This window comes from Ornithorhynchus anatinus, chromosome 4 (genome assembly GCF_004115215.2).
Source record: "Ornithorhynchus anatinus isolate Pmale09 chromosome 4, mOrnAna1.pri.v4, whole genome shotgun sequence".
NCBI classification, from domain to species: Eukaryota; Metazoa; Chordata; class Mammalia; order Monotremata; family Ornithorhynchidae; genus Ornithorhynchus; species Ornithorhynchus anatinus.
In genome coordinates this window covers 89,006,405-89,026,896 of record NC_041731.1, presented here as the reverse complement: position 1 = coordinate 89,026,896, position 20,492 = coordinate 89,006,405, and the positions used below count along the sequence as shown (strand labels likewise).

Here is a 20,492-nt window from a genome sequence, read left to right as displayed (position 1 = left end):
TCTCCCAGGTGCAGCATCCCACAACACCTTGCTCCAACTCAGCTGCAGAGAGGAGGGGAAGGTGCTTGCAGGAAGCAGGCTCAAGCTGCAGGTCAGTGACTTCTGCCAGGGCCGTGGTAATCATCACTGAAGTTGTGCCATCTGGCACAGTTGCCACCCGGCTGTGGGCTCACCCTCAGTCCCATCCCAGGAACCCCGGGCAGCCTCGAAGCTTCCATGTCACCCAGGGGATTGGTTTGGGACCCAGTTCCAAGCCCGAGAGGCTTCAGGAGGCTCAGAGGTGCCAGCTGCCCAGTGGCCAGCACACATTCTGAGCTGGCACCACCTCTAGTGAGGAATCAGGGACTGAGAGTGGCGTGGAAAACATGGCAAGGGGCTGAGGAGACGGGATGGCAGAAGGTATACTTACAGGGAGGAAGGGACATTTCTTTATTTACATGGATGTCTGTTTATTTGTATTCATTCATTCATTCAATAGTATTTATTCATTCATTCATTCATTCAATAGTATTTATTGAGTGCTTACTATGTGCAGAGCACTGTACTAAGCGCTTGGGATGAACAAGTCGGCAACAGATAGAGACAGTCCCTGCCGTTTGACGGGCTTACAGTCTAATCGGGGGAGACGGACAGACAAGAACAATGGCACTAAACAGCGTCAAGGGGAAGAACATCTCGTAAAAACAATGGCAACTAAATAGAATCAAGGCGATGTACAATTCATTAACAAAATAAATAGGGTAACGAAAATATATACAGTTGAGCGGACGAGTACAGTGCTGTGGGGATGGGAAGGGAGAGGTGGAGGAGCAGAGGGAAAAGGGGAAAATGAGGCTTTAGCTGCGGAGAGGTAAAGGGGGGATGGCAGAGGGAGTAGAGGGGGAAGAGGAGCTCAGTCTGGGAACGCCTCTTGGAGGAGGTGATTTTTAAGTAAGGTTTTGAAGAGGGAAAGAGAATCAGTTTGGCGGAGGTGAGGAGGGAGGGCGTTCCAGGACCGCGGGAGGACGTGACCCAGGGGTCGACGGCGGGATAGGCGAGACCGAGGGACGGCGAGGAGGTGGGCGGCGGAGGAGCGGAGCGTGCGGGGTGGGCGGTAGAAAGAGAGAAGGGAGGAGAGGTAGGAAGGGGCAAGGTGATGGAGAGCCTTGAAGCCTAGAGTGAGGAGTTTTTGTTTGGAGCGGAGGTCGATAGGCAACCACTGGAGTTGTTTAAGAAGGGGAGTGACATGCCCAGATCGTTTCTGCAGGAAGATGAGCCGGGCAGCGGAGTGAAGAATAGACCGGAGCGGGGCGAGAGAGGAGGAAGGGAGGTCAGAGAGAAGGCTGACACAGTAGTCTAGCCGGGATATAACGAGAGCCCGTAACAGTAAGGTAGCCGTTTGGGTGGAGAGGAAAGGGCGGATCTTGGCGATATTGTAGAGGTGAAACCGGCAGGTCTTGGTAACGGATAGGATGTGTGGGGTGAACGAGAGGGACGAGTCAAGGATGACACCGAGATTGCGGGCCTGCGGGACGGGAAGGATGGTCGTGCCATCCACGGTGATAGAGAAGTCTGGGAGCGGACCGGGTTCGGGAGGGAAGATGAGGAGCTCAGTCTTGTTCATGTTGAGTTTTAGGTGGCGGGCCGACATCCAGGTGGAGACGTCCCGGAGGCGGGAGGAGATGCGAGCCTGAAGGGAGGGGGAGAGGACAGGGGCGGAGATGTAGATCTGCGTGTCATCTGCGTAGAGATGGTAGTCAAAGCCGTGAGAGCGAATGAGTTCACCGAGGGAGTGAGTGTAAATGGAGAACAGAAGAGGGCCAAGAACTGACCCTTGAGGAACTCCAACAGTTAAAGGATGGGAGGGGGAGGAGGCTCCAGCGTAGGAGACCGAGAATGATCGGCCAGAGAGGTAAGAGGAGAACCAGGAGAGGACGGAGTCCGTGAAGCCAAGGTGAGATAAGGTATGGAGGAGGAGGGGATGGTCGACAGTGTCAAAGGCAGCAGAGAGGTCAAGGAGGATCAGAATGGAGTAGGAGCCATTGGATTTGGCAAGAAGGAGGTCACGGGTGACCTTAGAGAGAGCAGTCTCGGTAGAGTGGAGGGGACGGAAGCCAGATTGGAGGGGGTCTAGGAGAGAATGGGAGTTAAGGAATTCTAGGCATCGATTGTAGACGACTCGTTCTAAGATTTTGGAAAGGAAGGGTAGTAGGGAGATAGGACGATAACTGGAGGGGGAAGTGGGGTCAAGAGCGGGTTTTTTTAGGATGGGGGAGACGTGGGCGTGTTTGAAGGCAGAGGAGAAGGAGCCCTTGGAGATTGAGTGGTTAAAAATAGAAGTTTTGATGTTTGTCTCCCCGCCAGTGATGATAATAAATAATAATTATGGTATTTGTTACGTGCTTACTATGTGCCAAGCAGTGTTCTAAGCACTGATGTAGATACAAGGTAATTAGGTTGTCTCACTTGGGGCCTTCAGTCTTAATCTCCATTTTGTGGCTTAGAGGAAAGAGCATGGACTTGCGAATCAGAGGCTGAGGGTTCTAATCCTGGCTCTACCACTTGTCAGCTGTGTGACTTTGGGCAAATCATTTAACTTCTCTGTGCCTCAGTTACCTCATCTGTAAAATGGGGCTTAAGACTGTGAGCCCCACCTGGGACAACCTGATTACTTTGTATCTCCCTTAGCATTCAGAACAGTGCTTGGCACATAGCTCTTACTTAAAAAATACCCAACATTATTATTATTACAGCTGAGGTAACTGAGGCACTGAGAAGTTAAGTAACTTGCCCAAAGTCATATAGCAAGCAAGTAGTGGAGCCAGACTTAGAACCAATTTCCTCTGACTCCCAAGCCCAGGCTCTTGCCACTAGGCCATGCTGCTTCTCCAGTCCTCTAGACTGTGAACTCCGTGTGGGCAGTGACTGTCTCTCTTTATAGCTGTACTGTACTTTCCCAAGTGCTTAGTACAGTTCTCTGCACACAGTAAGTGCTCAGTAAATATGACTGAATAAAATGAATGAACCCCTACCCCTGCTCATCAAGTAGGTTCCACTGCAGGAAAGGGGAGGAAAGTGAGGACCCCCAGACTCGACCCCCAGGCAGCCAAGCCCAAAATCCACTGTCTGAGTTATCCCTTTGGGTCCCTGCTGGGAAGGGCGGGGAGGGAAGGACCGTAAAGGAGGGACCAGTGAGGAGCAGGGAAGAGGTGGGGAGATGCGGCCTGTGACTGAGGGCATGTAGGTCTGAGCAGAGGAGAGCAGAGAGAGAGGAGGGGAGAGAGCCAACCCATGAATCAGCAGTCTGAGTTAGAAGCAGCACCCTTGTGAATAGGGACCTGGATGGGGAATACCGAGTCTGTCCAGAGTAGCCCTCGAGATTCAGGCAGACTCCCATATGATGTCATACACTGTTTGCCCAGCATGCCACTTGCAGTGTAACATGATAATGACACAATGAACAGGAGCGGAAGTGCCATGAATTCTCTTCCTCACTCAAGGCCCGCAGACGTCCTCAGGAGAAGCAGCACAAGGCAGTGGATAGAGTTTGGGCCTGGGAGTCGGAAGGTCATTCATTCATTCATTCAATAATATTTATTAAATGTTTAGTGATGATGATGATGGTATTTGTTAAGTGCTTACAATGTGCCAAGCACTGTTCTAAGCCCTGGGGTAGATACAAAGTAATCAGGTTGTCCCATGTGGGGCTCTCAGTCTTAATGTCCATTTTACAGATGAAGTAACTGAGGCATGGAGAAGTGAAGTAACTTGCCCAAAGTCACACAGTTGATAAGTGGCAGAGCTGGGTTTAGAACCCACAACCTCTGACTCCCAAGCCCAGGCTCTTTCCACTAAACCACACTGCTTCTCTGCTGTTTCTTACTGAGTGCAGAACACTGTACTAAGCATATGGGAAAATACAGTACAACAATAAACAGTGAAATCCCTGCCCACAACGAGCTCACAGTCTAGAGTTGGGGAGAGACAGGCAGCAATACAAAAATCAATATAGTAAATACAATTTCAGATATATACTTAAGTGCTATGGGGCTGGAGGTTGGGACGGGAGAGCAAAGGGAGCAAGTCAGGGAGATGCAGAAAGGAGTGGGAGATGAGGAAAATTGGGGCTTAGTCGGGGAAGGCCTCTTGGAGGAGAGGTGCCTTCAATAAGGATTTGAAGTGTAGGGGGCAGTAATTGCATGGTGGATTTAAGGAGGGAGGACGTTCCAGGCCAGGCGCAGCACATGGGCCAGGGGTCGGCAGCAAGACAGGTGAGATGGAGGCCCAGTGAGAAGTTTAGCGCCAGAGGAGCGAAGTATGCGGACTGTGTTGCAGAAGGAGAGATGAGAGGTGATGTAGGAAGGGGCAAGGTGACGGAGAGCTTTAAAGACAGTCGTGAGGAGTTTTTGTTTGATACCGAGGTGGATGGGCAACCACCAGAGATTTTTGAGGCGGAGATGGGTAGGGGAGTGAAATGTCCCGAACGTTTTTGTAGAAAGATGATCCGGGCAGCAGAGTGAAGTGTGGACTGGAGTGGGGAAAGGCAGGAGTTTGGGTGGTCACTAAGGAGGCTAATGCAGGAATCTAGTTGGGATAGAATAAGTGTATTAATGTGGTAGTGGTTTGGATGGAGAGGAAAGGACAGATTTTAGCAATGTTGTGAAGGTGGGACCGACAGGACATGGGTTCTAATCCCAGCTACGCCGCTCATCTGCTGTGTCATCTTGGGCAAGTCACTTCACTTCTCTGGGCCTCAGTTACGTCATCTGTAAAATGGAGGTTGAGAGTGTGAGCCCCATGTGGGACAGGGACTGTGTCTACCTCGATTTGCTTGTATCCAACCCAGCACTTAGTACAGTGCTTAGCACATATTAAGTGCTTAACAAATACCACAGTTATTTTTATTATTGTTATGTATGAAGCCCATCTTGATGCTTGCAAAGGTGTCTTAAGTAGAGGACCCGTTTTCTAAGTGGCAGTGTTAAGCTGTCGCACCAGAACTCAGCGGGTGGTTGGCTTAGCGGCTCCTGCAATCTTTGCTGCCCACATTAGCCAGCTGTTTTTTGGAAGTCCTGCTGGGCCCGTCCAAGTCACAGACTGCCTCTGGTGCTTCTTGGGTCAGAAAAGTTGCTCACTGATTCATTCATTCAATTGTATTTATTGAGAACTTACTGTGTGCAGAGCACTGTATTAAGGGCTAGAAAAGTACAATTCGGTAACAAAGAGAGACAAGCCCTGCCCACAGCGGGCTCACGATCTTGAATGGCAAGTCCCCAGCAGACCTTCCTCTTCTGGCAGAGCTGGAAGTAGAATCCTGGAGGAGGTGACTTCTTAGGGTTACCTTGAATGTTGGTATTTGTTAAGCGCTTACTATGTGCCGAGCACTGTTCTAAGCACTGGGGTAGACACAGGGGAATCAGGGTGTCCCACGTGGGGCTCACAGTCTTCATCCCCATTTTACAGATGAGGGAACTGAGGCCCAGAGAAGTGAAGTGACTTGCCCACGGTCACACAGCTGACAAGTGGCAGAGCTGGGATTCGAACTCATGAGCCCTGACTCCAAAGCCCGTGCTCTTTCCACAGAGCCACGCTGCTTCTCCTCCTTGAAGGAGGAGAGGGACATAGTTTAGCAGATTGGTAGGGGAGAAAAGAGTTCTCCCCTGCAGCTACTGCTCTGATACCACATTGGGAGAAGCAGCATGACTTAGTGGAAAGAGCACAGGCTTGAGAGTCAGAAGACATGGGTTCTAATCCTGGCTCTGCCACTTGTCTGCTGTGTGACCTTGGGCAAGCCACTTAACTTATCTATGTCTGTTACCTCATCCATAAAATGGGGATTAAGACTGAGCCCCACGTGGGATAACCTTATTACCTTGTATCTACCCCAGCGCTTAGAACAGTGCTTGGCACGTAGTAAGCACTTAACAAATACCATTATTATCATCATTATTATTATTATTATTATTAGAGGCACATCTCCTCCAAGAGGCTTTCCCTGACTAAACCTTCATTTCCTCTTCTCCTTCATTTCCTCTTCTCCCACTCCCTTCTGTATCACTCTTGCATTTGGATTCTTGTCTCCGACTAGACTGTAAACTCCTTGCAGATGGTGATCATGTCCAAGCACTTAGTACCATGCTCTGCACACAGTAAGCGCTCAATAAATACAGTAGATTGATTGAAAGGGAGGGTCTCGGAGGGATCACAGTGGGGAGAAGCAGCCACATTTGGTGACTGCTTAAAACAGGGTGAGGACGAATCAAAGATGATGCTATCTGCCGTGGTTTAAGCAGAAGACTTAGCGGAATATGAAGCCAGCAGAGAGGGTTATGCATCATCATGGAGACCACTTTGGGGACCCAGTGATGCCCATGAGAATAAGGATTCATAAAGTCCTTATAGAGTTGTCTCTACTTCTCTCCCCACCTTCCCCAGCTCAATCCATCCCATCAACTGTATTTATTGAGCACTTCTGTTATTGAACACTCTATTGAGCACTTGGGAGAATGCAAAAGGCAGTAGACATGTTCATTGGACCCTCGTTGGCAGCAGGGACAGGGCATAGAGGGCCAGGCAATAAGTCAATTGCTTTCTTGTCTCCAGAAAGAGTTCTCTGAAGTGAAGCTCAAAGCGTAGATTTCAGGAAGTGTCAAAGGAATGGGCCATATGCTGTCCCTTTAACTCGGAGTAACTGCATAAATGAATGTTTATTTAAAAAAGAAAGATGACAAGCTAATCTCCTTTCTCCAGAGGATGAAACAACAGAGCCTAAATTTCAGCAGATACATTATGTACCCTTGTGGAACAATAACCTCATGACAATTTAATAAGGAAGGGGGTCTCTCCCTATTTGTAGATTTCTAAGAATCAGCTATACTCATTTGCCTGGATTCAGTGAGATACAACTCTGCCTGGAGGCTAGAGCCGGAACCGTATGATTTTTTTTAATGCTATTTGTTAATTGCTTACTACAGTGCTCTGCACATAGTAAGCGCTCAATAAATACTATTGAATGAATGTGCCAGGCAGTGTATTAAGGCCTGGGGTAGATATAAGCTATTTGTATTTTTGTTGGTATTTGTTAAGCGCTTACTATGTGCCGAGCACTGTTCTAAGCGCTGGGGTAGACACAGGGGAATCAGGTTGTCCCACGTGGGGCTCACAGTCTTCATCCCCATTTTACAGATGAGGTAACTGAGGCACCGAGAAGTTAAGTGACTTGCCCAAAGTCACACAGCTGACAAGTGGCCGAGCCGGGATTCGAACCCATGACCTCTGACTCCAAAGCCCATGCTCTTTCCGCTGAGCCACGCTGCTTCTCCAACCCTCTCCCCTGACCTCCAGTAGACCTGCTCCTTTCCTAGGTGGCTTTTGGGGAAGATGGCTCCCATACAATTTTGTCTCTTCTGGTGGCCCCACCCCTTCAAAATTAAAATCAAGTTTAAAACGATGACTGCTGAACCCAAGGGTACCTAGACAAACTATATTTTCAATCTTGACATTTCTTTCTTCATTATTTGACTCTGTTTTTTGGGGGGGGGGGCTCACTGGGGTTGCCAGACAGACAGGGCCAGTGGTCAAGACTGGCAAAAGTGAACTCCTTGGCCCTTATCAAGGCAGTGTCGCGAATACAACCGAGATCAAGACTACTAGTCCACCAATCAGTGGTACCGATTGCGCGCTTCCTTTGTGCATAGCACTGTACCGAGCCCTTGGGAGAGTACAAGACAACGCAGTTGGACACGATCCCTGTCCCTCTAGGAGTCTCCTGTCCAGTGGGATTGAATTCAGGGTGTCTCTGTTCTCACAAGCGAGGACCCTCCGCAATTGGCAAGGTAGAAAGTAGTGAAAAATTCAGGATAGGTTTAGGCAAATTCCTGATGGGATACATCCCCGACGGATTATTACAAGGAAAAGTTAGGGGGTGTTAGAAAACCTGAGGAAGGGCAACCGCCACAAGGTTTCTCCGTTCCTTTGCTGCCACTGGGCAGTTCAGACTCGTGAGTCTGACCCGGAACGGTCTCGCCCGTGTCCCACGTAGCCCAGGTTGCCACAAGCAGCCTAAAACCCGGGCGAGGCCCCCTGAGAGCAGCTCTCGTTGCCACAGATCTCCAAAGATAAAAGGGGGACGGGAATCGAGCCGGCTGGAAAGAGATGGAGACAGAGGGGAAAGTAGGAACTTCTTTGTTTGCTGAGTGCCCGCAGAAAGCTTAGTCACGGACCGAGCGCTGGCGTTCTCGTCGCTAGGCACTAGTCACCGCGCAGGCCTGCCTCGGACTCGCCGTTCGATGACTCCTTGGCCGATCCCACCCGGGGCCCAGTTCTCCAGAGAGCAAGAGTTCGGGGCAGGATGCGGCTGGGTCCCATGAACCTCCCAAGGTAAAGCCCGTTCCACGAGGAGCCTGCAGTCTGACCGCGGCTTTCTTGCCGGCACTCGGAGAAGGAGGTGGCTAATCAAGTTGGGCTAATCAAGTAGCTAATCAAGCTAATCAAGTTGGGCACAGTCCTTGTCCTACATGGGCTCATAGTCTTAATCCCCGTTTTACAGGTGAAGTAACTGAGTTATGGAGAAGTTAAGTGACTTTTCCAAGGTCACACAGCCAACAAGTGGTGGATCTTGGATCTTTCTAACCCTGATGCTAGATGTGACTGTCCTTTCCCTGGGCAACTCACGAAGCTAAACCAGGTATATTTGTGAGCACTAACTGGTTTTTCCTGTTCTGAATCTTCAAGTTTTCAGCTCCATCGCCCTTCCCCTCCCCAGTGCAATTCTTCTGCCAGTTCTTTGGGAACTTTAGAAATTGTTTTTAAAATGAAACCCAGTCGTGCTCACTGGGTATGTTTTTATGCTCATTGATTTAAAAAGTTTCCCATATACCCATTAGATTTCATGGGAGAAGCAGCGTGGCTCAGTGGCAAGAGCCTACGCTTGGGAGTCAGAGGTCGTGGGTTCTAATCCCGGCTCCGCCACTTGTCAGCTGTGTGACTTTGGGGAAGTCACTTCACTTCTCTGTGCCTCAGTTCCTCATCTGTAAAATGGGGATTACGACTGTGAGCCCCCTGTGGACAACCTGATTACCTTGTATCCACCCTAGTGCTTAGAACATTGCTTGGCACATAGTAAGCACTTAACAAATACTATCATCATCATGGTAAATGAGTCTATGGCATATTCTTTACAGTAGTCTGGGAATCTGAGGATCTGGCTTCTAATCCCAGCTCTGCCATTTGCCAACTGTGTGAACTTGGGCAAGACACTTAACTTATTTGTGCCTCAGTTTCCTCTATTAATAAAATGGAGATTATATACCTGTTCTCCCTCCTACTTGGGTCCATGTGGTTAGGGGACTGTGCTTGAGTTGATTGTCTTGTCTCTAACCCAGTGCTTAGTACAGCACTTGGCAAATAGTAAGTGCTTAACAAATACCAGCGTGGCTCAGTGGAAAGAGCACGGGCTTTGGAGTCAGAGGTCATGAGTTCGAATCCCAGCTCTGCCACTTGTCAGCTGTGTGACCATGGGCAAGTCACTTAACTTCTCTGTGCCTCAGTTACCTCATCTGTAAAATGGGGATTAAGACTGTGAGCCCCACGTGGGACATCCTGATTCCCCGTGTCTACCCCAGTGCTTAGAACAGTGCTCGGCACATAGTAAGCGCTTAGCAAATACCAAATAACACAATTATCATTACTATTATGACTGTTAGCTGTCCCAGCTTTTCTGTTCCCACATTTAAACTCAAAGAATTGGTTTGATGAGAGGAGATAGCTGAGCGGTGAGGTCCATTCTCCCTAAGAGCACAGTGTAGCCCTGGAGTTCTTTCCTCACTGATAAGGTACCTGCTGGTACACAGGGACAACTGCAAAGAATCATAGACACCCCTGCCCCCCGATCTGGGTGGGTCCTTCATTCAATTGTATTTATTGAGCGCTTATTGTATGCAGTGCACTGTACTAAGCACTTGGAAAGTACAATTCCACAACAAATAGAAACAATCCCTACCCAACAATGGGCTCACACTCTAGAAGGGTGGAGACAGCAAAATACCAAAACCACCAGGGGTCCTCCACTCCATCCTCCTGCCTCAGTTCTAAAGAGAGGGATGCCTGTCTGGTTAATGATCACTAGGGCTCTGGAGAAGCAGCATGGCATAGGGGATAGGGTACAGGCCTGAGGGTATGAAGGTTATGGTTTCTAATCCTGATTTTGCCACTTGTCTGCTGTGTGACCTTGGGCAAGTCACTTTACTTCTCTGGGCCTCAGTTCCCTCATCTATAAAATGGAGATTGAGACTGTGAGCCCTAGGTGGGGTAGGGACTGTGTCCAACCCGATTTGCTTGAATCTACCCCAGTGCTTAGTATTCATTCATTCATTCATTCAATTGTATTTATTAAATGCTTTCTATTTGCAGAGCACCATACTAAACACTTGGAAAGTACTATTCAGTAATAAAGAGAGACAATCCCTGCCCACAACAGGCTTCCATTCTAGAAGGGGAGAGTCAGACATCAAAACAAGTAAACAGGCATCAATAGCGTCAATATAAATAAATAGAATTATAGATATATACACAAACACAAGTGCTCTGGGGTGGGGAGGAGGGTAGAGCACAGGGAGCGAGTCGGGGCAATGGGGGGGAGCTGAGGAAAAGAGGGGCTTTGTCTGGGAAGGCTTCTTGAAGAGGTGAGCCTTCAATAGGGCTTTGCAGGAGGGAAATGTGATTGGCGGATTTGAGGAGGGAGGACATTCCAGGCCAGAGGTAGAACGTGGGCCGGGGTCAGCGGCGGAATAGGCGAGAACGAGGCACATTGAGGAGGTTAGCAGCAGAAGAGCAGATTGTGTGGGCTGGGCTGTAGAAGGAGAGAAGGGAGGTGAGGTAGGAGGGGGCAAGGGGATGGAGAGCTTTGAAGCCAATAGTGAGGAGTTTTTGCTTGATACGGAGGTGAATAGGCAACCACTAGAGATTTTTGAGGAGGGGGTGACGTGGCCAGAACGTTTCTGTGGAAAGATAATCCAGGCAGCAGACTGAAGTACAGACCGAAGTGGGGAGAGACAGGAGGTTGGGAGGTCAGAAAGGATGCTGATACAGTAATCCAGTCAGAGTAGGATGAGTGACTGTACTAACATGATAGCAGTTTGGATGGAGAGGAAAGGGCAGATCTTGGAGATGTTGTGAAGGTGAGACCTGCAGGCTTTGGTGACAGATTGGATATGTGTGGTGGGTGGGTGGGGTGAATGAGAGAGTGGAGTCAAGGATGACACCAAGGTTGCGGGCTTGTGAGATGGAAGGGATAGGGATAGTAGGACAGTGATGGTAAATTCAGGGAGAGGATAGGGTTGGGAGGGAAGAGAAAGAGCTCTGTCTTGGACATGTTGAGTTAAAACATGTTGGCGGTAGGACTTCAAGTAAAGATGTCCTGAAAGCAGGAGGAGATGTGAGCCTGGAGAAAGGGAGAGAGAAGAGGGGAGGAGATATAGATTTGGGCATCATCCACCTAGGGAGTGAATGAGTTCACCAAGGGAGTGAGTACAGAGCCTGGCACATAGTAAGCACTTAACAAATGTCAATATTATTAATTATTATTGTTATTATTAGGGCTTCTTCAGTATGTGGCAGGATTAAGCTTGAATGGCTCTAGTGTGTAATGGAGAGATTTATGCTGGTAAATAGATAATCTATTAGTCAGGAACACACTTCCCCATTCCTTTCTCGGGGGCCTTTGTCCCAGAGGATTTTGTCCTTTCCCCTCGCTGGCCTAGGGCCCTGGTCCAAAACTCTTTCTCTCAGAACACCCTGGCCGACAGCAGGTATTAGAGCCCGGCCTGTCCTCCTGGCTGGGTGCCCCCGGGGGGGGGGGCTCATCTGCCCTCTGAGTCCTGGGGCCAGTTGAGGAGCTGGTTAGAAGAATAAAGCGTGGCACCAGAGTCGGAAAAGGTATGTCCGGAGGCAGGAGCAGGCAGCAGCTGGAAAGTCCCCGAGGCCGGACCACAGAAACCAGGAAGTACCTGGGCCCCCCCAGGAAAGAGGTGAGTGCCAAAGGCGTCATGGCATGCCCAGCAGGCCTCTGTCCTTCGTGGGCACAATCAACTGGCCAGCACAGGAGGCCAGGCCCATTCCCGCTCCTTTTCCGAGTGCTGCGTTGAGATAATGCGGAGAAATGAAGTTCGGTCCCCGGATCCTGGGTGGGCGATGAGGGCAGAAGGACAGAGACTTCCAAGTGGAAGGTTGCTTGGTTTTGTGTGTGTGTGTGTCTGGGGGTGGGGAGAAGGTGGTGCTAGTGGCTTAAATGGAAGAGATAGTAAGGAGCTGGGGATAGAAGGCAGGGAATAATAGTAATAATAACAATAATGGGACTCGTTAAGCGCTTACTGTGTTCCGAGCATTGTTCTAAAGTCTGGGGTAAATACAAGTTATTCAGGTCAGAACAGAGGGAAGTGCCTGGGAGCAGAAACAGAGAGGGGACAGTGGGGGGCAGGGCATTATTTGTACCTGTGTGCAGAAGCAATGAGGAAATATCTCCCAGGCAAAGACCAGGGAGAGGTTCATAGCAGTGCCAAGATATGAACCATCTCTTGGTTCCGGGGTACTGGGAGGACTTTGTGTGAAGCTGAGGATTAGGTGGAGGCACAGGTGAGGCAGCCCAGGTGCCACCCTGTCAGCACCCCACAGGCGTGCTGGGTGCTAGCATCTCCAAGCTTCCCCACTGTCCCCGCTCCACACCTGCGGCTTCTCTTCTGGGATTTGGATTTCACAAATTCTACTGTCTGAGTTTGTTTCTCCTTTCTCTCCCCTCTCTATCTCTTCTTCTTCTCCCGCCTGACTCTTCTTCCGCTCGGCAAACTGAGGAACTCAGGACACCTGGCAGTTTGATAAGTTTTTCCATTCTTTCTCACCCAGGTCCTGGCTGCAACTGAACTATCACAGTAGGAAATCAATTGATAGTATTTATTGAGTGCTTACTGTGCATAGGGAGCACTGTACTAAGCACTTGGAAAAGTACAATAGAACAAAATTGATAGGCGTGTTCCCTGCCTACAAGGAGCTTACAATCAGAATGACCTGCGTTCTAATCCTGATTCCACTGCTTGTCTGCTGTGTTACCCTGGGTAAATCACTTAACTTCTCTAGGCTTCAGTTACCTCAGCTTTAAAATGTGGATTAATACTGTAAGGCCCTTGTGGGATTTGGGCTGCATCCAACCTGATTAGCTTTATCTACCCCGGCACTTAGTACAGTGCCTGGCACATAGTAAGTGCTTAATAAATACCATAAAATAGAAAAATTAGAAAGGTCAAATTAGAGACCTACTCCAATTGGGAAGCACCTCTGTGGTATACTTCTCTAGTTGTAAATAGTTGTATGTTTGTTTGTCCTATTACAGTAAACTTATCCATTCTGGCTTCCTTCTACCTTTGGCTTGACCTTCCATAAGGGTCTGAGCATTGTAATAATAATAATAATTGTGGTATTTGTTAAGCTCTTACTATGTGTCCAGGATAGAAAGAACATCGACTCTATTGAAATGTAGTGTTGGAGAAGGCTTTTGTGAATACCACAGACTGCCTGAAAAACAAACAGATGGATTTCGGAGCAAATTAAACCAGAGTGGTCTTTGGAAGCCCAAATGACTTGTCTTAGATTAACATATTTTGGACACATAATCAGGAGGACTAATTCTCTGGAGAAGACACTAATGATAGGAAAAGTCCTGGGAAAACATGGAAGATGCAGCCCGGCAGCCAGATGGATAGAGACCATAACAACAATAATGGAAGAACCATTAGAAAGGTTGCAGATTATGGCAGAGGACAGAACGTTCTGGAGAAAGTATATCCATGGAATCGCTCTGAATCAGAAACAACTCGACGGCACTTAATAATAATAATAATAATAATACTACATGTCAAATACTGTTCTAAGTGTTGGGATAGATACAAGATAATCAGGTCCCATGTGGGACTCACAATCTAAGTAGGAGGGAGAATGGGTATTGAATCCCCACTTTGCAGATGAGGGAACTGAGGCACAGAGAAATAAAGTGATTTGCCTAAGGTCACACAGCAGGTAAGTTTCAGAGCCAGATTTAGAATCTAGGTCCTCTGATTCCCAGCCCTGTGCTCTTTCCACTGTGCAGCACTGCTTCTCTGTCACAAGCATAAACCCTGATGCCACCCAGCAGAGGACAGGGCAGTCTGCAGCTCTGCTGTCCAGGAGAGAGAGAGCCACCGGCTTATAGGCCTGGGACAACTGCCCCAGTGAGCCATTTCCTAGATATGGTGGCTTTGTGTACCGTCACTGGCCTGGGCACACATGGTGGAAATTGCCAAACAATGGTATTTATTGAGCACTTACTGTTTGCAGAGCACTGTACTAAGCACTTGGGAGACTACAGTACATCAGAGTAGGTAGGCATGATTGCCTGCCCTCAAAGATTTTATAATCGAGTAGGAGTTCTCTGAAGTTTTGATTCTTGATATGGGACCTTCAGGGATCTCACTTTAGTTTAGACACTATACTAGAGCATGAGTTAGGCTCTTTGTCCTATTACTAAAACAAATCTAGTTGATTTATAAATTAGACAAACTTATTACAGGTAGCCTGAATTCAAGACAATGCCTAATTTTTTAAAATTGTATTTGTTTAAAGGTTACTATGTGCTAAGCAGTGTACTAAGCACTGGGTTAAATACAAGATAATCAGGTTGGAGACAGTCCATGTCCCATATGGGGCTCATGATCTTAATCCCCATTTTAAAGAACAGTCCTTGGCACAGAGTAAGCGCTTAACAAATACCATCATTTTTATTTTAAAGAGGTGGTAACTGAGGCACAGAGATGATGTGACTTGCCTAAGGTCACACAGCAGACAAGTGGCTGAGTCAGGATTAGAACCCAGGTCCTCTGACTCACAGGTCTGTCCTCTTTCCACTTGGCCACTCTGATTCTTATTCAGTTCCAAAACATGGTTATAAATAAATACTACTACAGGTTGCAATGTTTAAAAGTTTCAGAGTGGCACACAACATTTGCAGTGCACATTTGATTCTCAATTCTGGCTTTTCATCGTGACACTGGTCTTCTGGGAAAATTCCCTTTGCTGCCTCATATTCCTTTGGTAGCAATTTCAATCCCATTTCTGAGCAAAATTTCTCAACTGGTCTTTGAGATCCTAATGTTGTAATAATAATAATAATGTTAGTATTTGTTAAGCGCTTACTATGTGTCAAGCACTGTTCTAAGCGCTGGGGTAGATACAGGGTAATCTTCATCCCCATTTTCCAGATGAGGGAACTGAGGCACCGATAAGTGAAGTAACTTGCCCAAAGTCACACAGCTGACAGGTGGCGGATCCAGGATTAGAACCCATGACCTCTGACTCCTAAACCCAGGGTCTTTCCACTGAGCCACGCTGCGTCTCTGTTATCATTTTCTACATCTTGTTTGTATATTGTTACAGTTTCTTAAAGCTAAATCTGGAATATAATAATTTACCAGACTAAAGCTCCTGAGATCAAGATAGGTTATATAGTAAGATGTGAATGCATTTTACACTGAGCCCTGGGGATTTCAAAAGCTCTTAGTAGAAGGGCGAAATACCGCTTCATAATAACCAACCTTATCTTCCCTAGGCCTGATTAAAGGGGACGCCTTGATTGCAACCACAGTCTAAAAACTGACATCTTGCGGATTGTATTACCCTGTTAGAGAGGGAAGTATGAACCTGACAGCTATGTGTGGGACTAATGTTCTTAAAATTCACAACACCCAATACATTGAAAAATGACTCACTCTCAGCCCCACAGCACTTATGAACATATCTGTCGTAAGTCTGTTTCCCTCTGGTCTGAAAGATCCTTGTGAGCCGGGAATGTATCCACTCTTTTGTACGTACTCTCCCAAGCGTTTAGTACAGTGTTCTGCACACAGGACGTGGTCAAAAAATGTAACCAAATGGCTCCTTACTAATCAATAGAATTTACTGAGCTGCTGTGAAAAGCACTGTCCTAGGCATTTGGTATAATACAATAGAATTAGTAGCTGGTGATCCCTGCCCTGAAGCAGTTTAAAATCCCCTTCTCTAGCATGAGAAGCAGAGTGCCCTAATCAGGAGTCGGAGAACTTGGGCTCTAAAACCAACTCTGCCACTTGTCTGCTGTGTGACCTTGGGCAGGTCACTTAACTTCTTTGTGCCTCAGTTACCTCATCTGTTAAATGGGGATTAAAGCTGTGAGCCTGATGTGGGATATGGAATATATCCAACCAGATTATCTTGTGTCTACCCCAGCACTCAGTACAGTGCCTGGTAGGTACTAAACACTTAAATGCCATAGAAAAGGTACTAGTTGAAGTTGTGTTAGTAGTAAAAGAAGTATTAATATACAATGATTGTTCACTGGGTCAGTAAACTGAACTAAGCACTTGGAAAGAAAAGACGAGAAAGTGATACATTCTCTTCCCATGAGCTGGGGAGACAGACATAAAAATATTCACAATCAAATTGTTCAGAATAAGAAAACTGTACATATTGTGTAATTACTGAGTACAGCACTTAGAACAGTGCCCAGTGCTTAGAACAATGCCCAGTGCTTAGAACAGTGCTTGGCACATAGTAAGGGCTTAACAAATACCATCATTATTATTACTGAGGAACGATACAAATAAATATGTTAATGTTAGTGTAAATCATTTACAGCCAACTGATCAGGGGTGTTTATTGAGCACTGACTGTGTGCAAAGCAAAGCGCTATACTAAGCACTTGGGAAAGTTCAATATTATAGAGTTGATAGTCACAAACCTGCCCACAAGGAACTTACAGTCTAAACGGGAGATAGACATTAAAATAAATTGTGGATAGTAGAGGTACAGATAGGAGAAAGAAGGAAAGGGGGCTACGAATGGGAGTTGGTGGCTAAGTAATGGAGTATGTGAGTGGCACACAAATCCTATGGGAGGAGGAGAATATTTCAGAATTTAGGAGGCCCAGAAGTTCTGAAATGCCATTTGGGCGAAGATAAACTGGGGAAATCAGAAATTAATCCAGGAAAGGACCCCTGGAAGTGATGTGAGAGCTCTGAAATGAAAAGAGTCGTGGACTGTCAGATATGAATCTGAGGAGTGGTATGAATGTGGAGGGAATTCTATGCAGGGGAGAGGTCTTGAGCAAGAGGTTGGCAGTGAGGAAGACAAGAATGAAGTACAGGGAGGAGGTTATCGTGGAATGAAGAGTGTAAGCTTAGAAGTATTATTTGAAAGCCACTGTCAGTAGTTTCTACTTAGTGCAGGAGAGGACTGGGCAACCAATGAGGGTTTTTAGGAAGGTATGACCATGTGTGAGAAAGCAGAGCAGCAGCATGAAGTATGGACTGGAGAGAGGAGGGCTAAAAAACTTTCCAGGACCAAATTGCACCTTTTTGATGCATGTACCCTCTGCCCTCTGTTATACACACACTTCCATCTTCACCCATAGTGGACCCCTCTCTGGGGTGCTGGGTCTTAATGAGCCTCAGGCATTCATACTTATTACCTTTCGCACTCTGTATCTCCATTCATAGAAATGGCCGGGTCTGGGGCTTTCTGCTGGGCCAGAGTCCAAACACATCATCCAATCAATCAATTGTATTTATTGAGCATTTGTTGTGTGCAGAGCACTGTACTAAAAGCTTGGGAGAATACAGTACAACCGAGTCGGTAGACACGTCCCCTGCCCACAGTGAGCTTACAGTCTAGAGGGGGAGACAGACATTCATATACCTAAACAACTGGTATGTACACAAGTGCCGTACAAATCCAGTTGCAAGGGTGATGCAGAAAGAGTGAGAGAAGAGGAGAGGAGGGGTTTGTCAGGGAAAGCCTCTTGAGGTGATGTGCACTCAATAGGCTTTGAAGATGGGGAGAGTGATCGTCTGTTGGACATGAAGAGGTAGTGTGTTCCAGGCCAGAGGCAGGATGTGGGTGAGCCAACCACAGTGAGATAGACAAGATAGCTGTACGGTGAGCAGGTTTGGATTCATGGAGTGAAGTGGGAGGGCCGGGTTGCAGAAGGAAAGCAGTGAAGAAAGGTAGGAGGGGAAAGGTGATTGGATACTTGAAAGCCACTGGTGAGGAAGTTCTGTGATGGCAAACATCCACATCTCCCTCAGTGGAAAGAGCCCGGGCTTGGGAGTCAGAGGTCATGGGTTCTGATCCTGGCTCTGCCACTTGTCAGCTGTGTGACTCTGGGCAAGTCACTTCGCTTCTCTATGTCTCAGTTACCTCATCTGGAAAATGGGAATTAAGACTGTGAGCCCCACGTGGGACAACCTGATCACTGTGTATCCCCCCCAGCGCTTAGAACAGCTTAACAAATACCATCATCATCATCATCATCATCCTTCTCTGGGGCTAGCCTACACCCCCTTAGGATTGGAACCCATCCAGAACCATGCCAAGGGGCAAGGGTAAACTAACTCTTTTCATTAGATGACCAGGTTGTATTGGTGGTTCTGATCTGCGCCCTCATGAACAAACTTATCCCCGTCTATTGCTTTAGTTAAAACACCGATGACAAGGCATATTTGTCGAATGCCACCCGCAGCCCACCTTCAGATGGTAAAGGAGTGTCCCTTCCGCACTGTTAGGGACAGATGTAACTGTCGTGAGAAGGAAAGAGGTTTTCTGTTGTTAATACTCTGACAGCAGCTGGATGGTATGCTGGGTCTTAGATACGAGACAATCAGGTTGGACACAGTCTAGGTCCCAGCACTTACTACTTGTTTTGTTTTGCTGTCTGTCTCCCCACTTGTTGGGCTGGGATTGTCTCTATCTGTTGCCGAATTGTACATTCGATGCGCTTAGTACAGTGCTTTGATGATGATGATGATGGGTTATTTGTTGAGCACTTACTATGTGCCAGGCACTGTACTAAGCACTGGGTTGGATACAAGGAAATCGGGGTGGACACAGTCCTTGTCCCACATGGGGCTCACAGTCTCAATGCCCATTTTAGAGATGAGGTAACTGAGGCTCAGAGAAGTTAAGTGACTTGCCCGAGGTCACACAGCAGACAAGTGGCAGAGACGGGATTAGAACCCATGACCTACTGACTCTCAAGCCCTTGCTCTATCCACTACACCACGCCGCTTCACTGAGCTCAATAAATATGATTGAATGAATGAATACTACAGTCCCTGGTACCTAGTAAGCACTTAACAAGTACCATTAAAAGAAATGAAGGGGGAGGGAGTTCCAAGCAGGAGGGGAAGATGTGCACAAGGGATTGATGGTGAGACAGAAGAGATTGAGGTACATAAAGTAGGTTGATGTTAGAAAAGCAAATTGTCTGGGCTGAGTCGGAGTGAGAGAGATGTCCAGCTAGGTAGGAGGGGGCCAGCTGAATGAATGCCTTAAAGCCGACTGGGGCCTTTCCGTTTGATGCAGAGAAGCAGCACGGAGTAGTAGATAGTGTGCTTATCTTTCTACAGAAATGCTCTGGGCATGTCACCCCCCTCCTCAAAAACCTCCAGTGGTTGCCTATCAACCTTTGCGTGAAACAAAAACTCCTCACTCTTGGCTTCAGAGCTCTCCATCACCTTGCCCCCTCCTACCTCACCTCCCTTCTCTCCTGCTCCAGCCCACCCCCTACCCTCTGCTCCTCTGCCACTAACCTCCTCACGGTCCCTCCTTCTCACCTGAACCGCCATCGACTCCTGGCCCACGTTCTACCTCTGCCCTGTAATGCCCTCCCTCCTCACATCCGCCAACAATCGCAACTCCCCCCTTCCAGGCTCTCCTGATGGCTCACCTCCTCAAGAGGCCTCCCCAGACTAAGCCCCCCTTTTCCTCAGCTCCCCCTCCCCATCACCCCGACTCACTCCTTTTGCTTTACTCCCCTCCCCACCCCAGTAGCACTTGTGTATATGTACATATCTATAATTCTATTTATTTATATTGATGCCTGTTTATTTGTACTGACATGCATGTATCTATAATTCTATTTATATTAATGCCTGTTTACTTGTTTTGATTTTTGTCTCCCCCCTTCTAGACTGTGAGCCCGTTGTGGGCAGGGATTCTCTTTATTGCTGAATTGTACTTTCCAAGCGCTTAGTACAGTGCTCTGTGCATAGTCAGTGCTCAATAAATACGATTGAATGAATGAATAGTGCATGGAACTGGGAGTAAAAAGGTCCTGAGTTCTAATCCTGCCTCTGCCATGTGTCTGCTGTGTGACTTTGGGAAGTCACTTCACTACTCTGGACCTCAGTTGCCTCATCCAAAAGATGGGGATCGAGACTGCGAGCCCCACGTGGGACAGGGATTGTGTCCAACCTGATTTTCTTGGATTCACCCCAGCGCTTAGTGGCTTAGTGGAAAGAGCAGCGGGCTTGGGAGTCAGTGGGCGTGGGTTCTAATGCTGACTCTGCCACTTGTCAGTTGTGTGTCTTCAGGCAAGTCAGTTCACTTCTCTGTGCCTCAGTTCCCTCATCTGTAAAAGGGGGGTGAAGGCTGTGAGCCCCACGTGGGACAACCTGATC

General features: G+C 47.7%; 1 protein-coding gene across 3 annotated transcripts in view; it reads left to right on the top strand.

Annotated features, from left to right (window-relative positions):
• The first annotated feature begins 11,802 nt into the window (after nt 1–11,802).
• Nucleotides 11,803–20,492, top strand: part of SLC35A3 (solute carrier family 35 member A3) — a 48,327-nt gene continuing 39,637 nt past the window's right edge. For 2 of the 3 annotated variants that reach the window (XR_003758915.2, XM_029063480.2), the window contains exon 1: nt 11,808–12,005. Coding sequence is in view for 2 of the 3 variants with exons in the window: in XM_029063480.2 (XP_028919313.1) it covers nt 11,916–12,005 (90 nt within the window). In the remaining variant the exon portion in view is untranslated. Of the gene's footprint in view, nt 12,006–20,492 lie in introns of all 3 variants that reach the window. The other variant, XM_029063478.2, reaches the window with a different exon arrangement.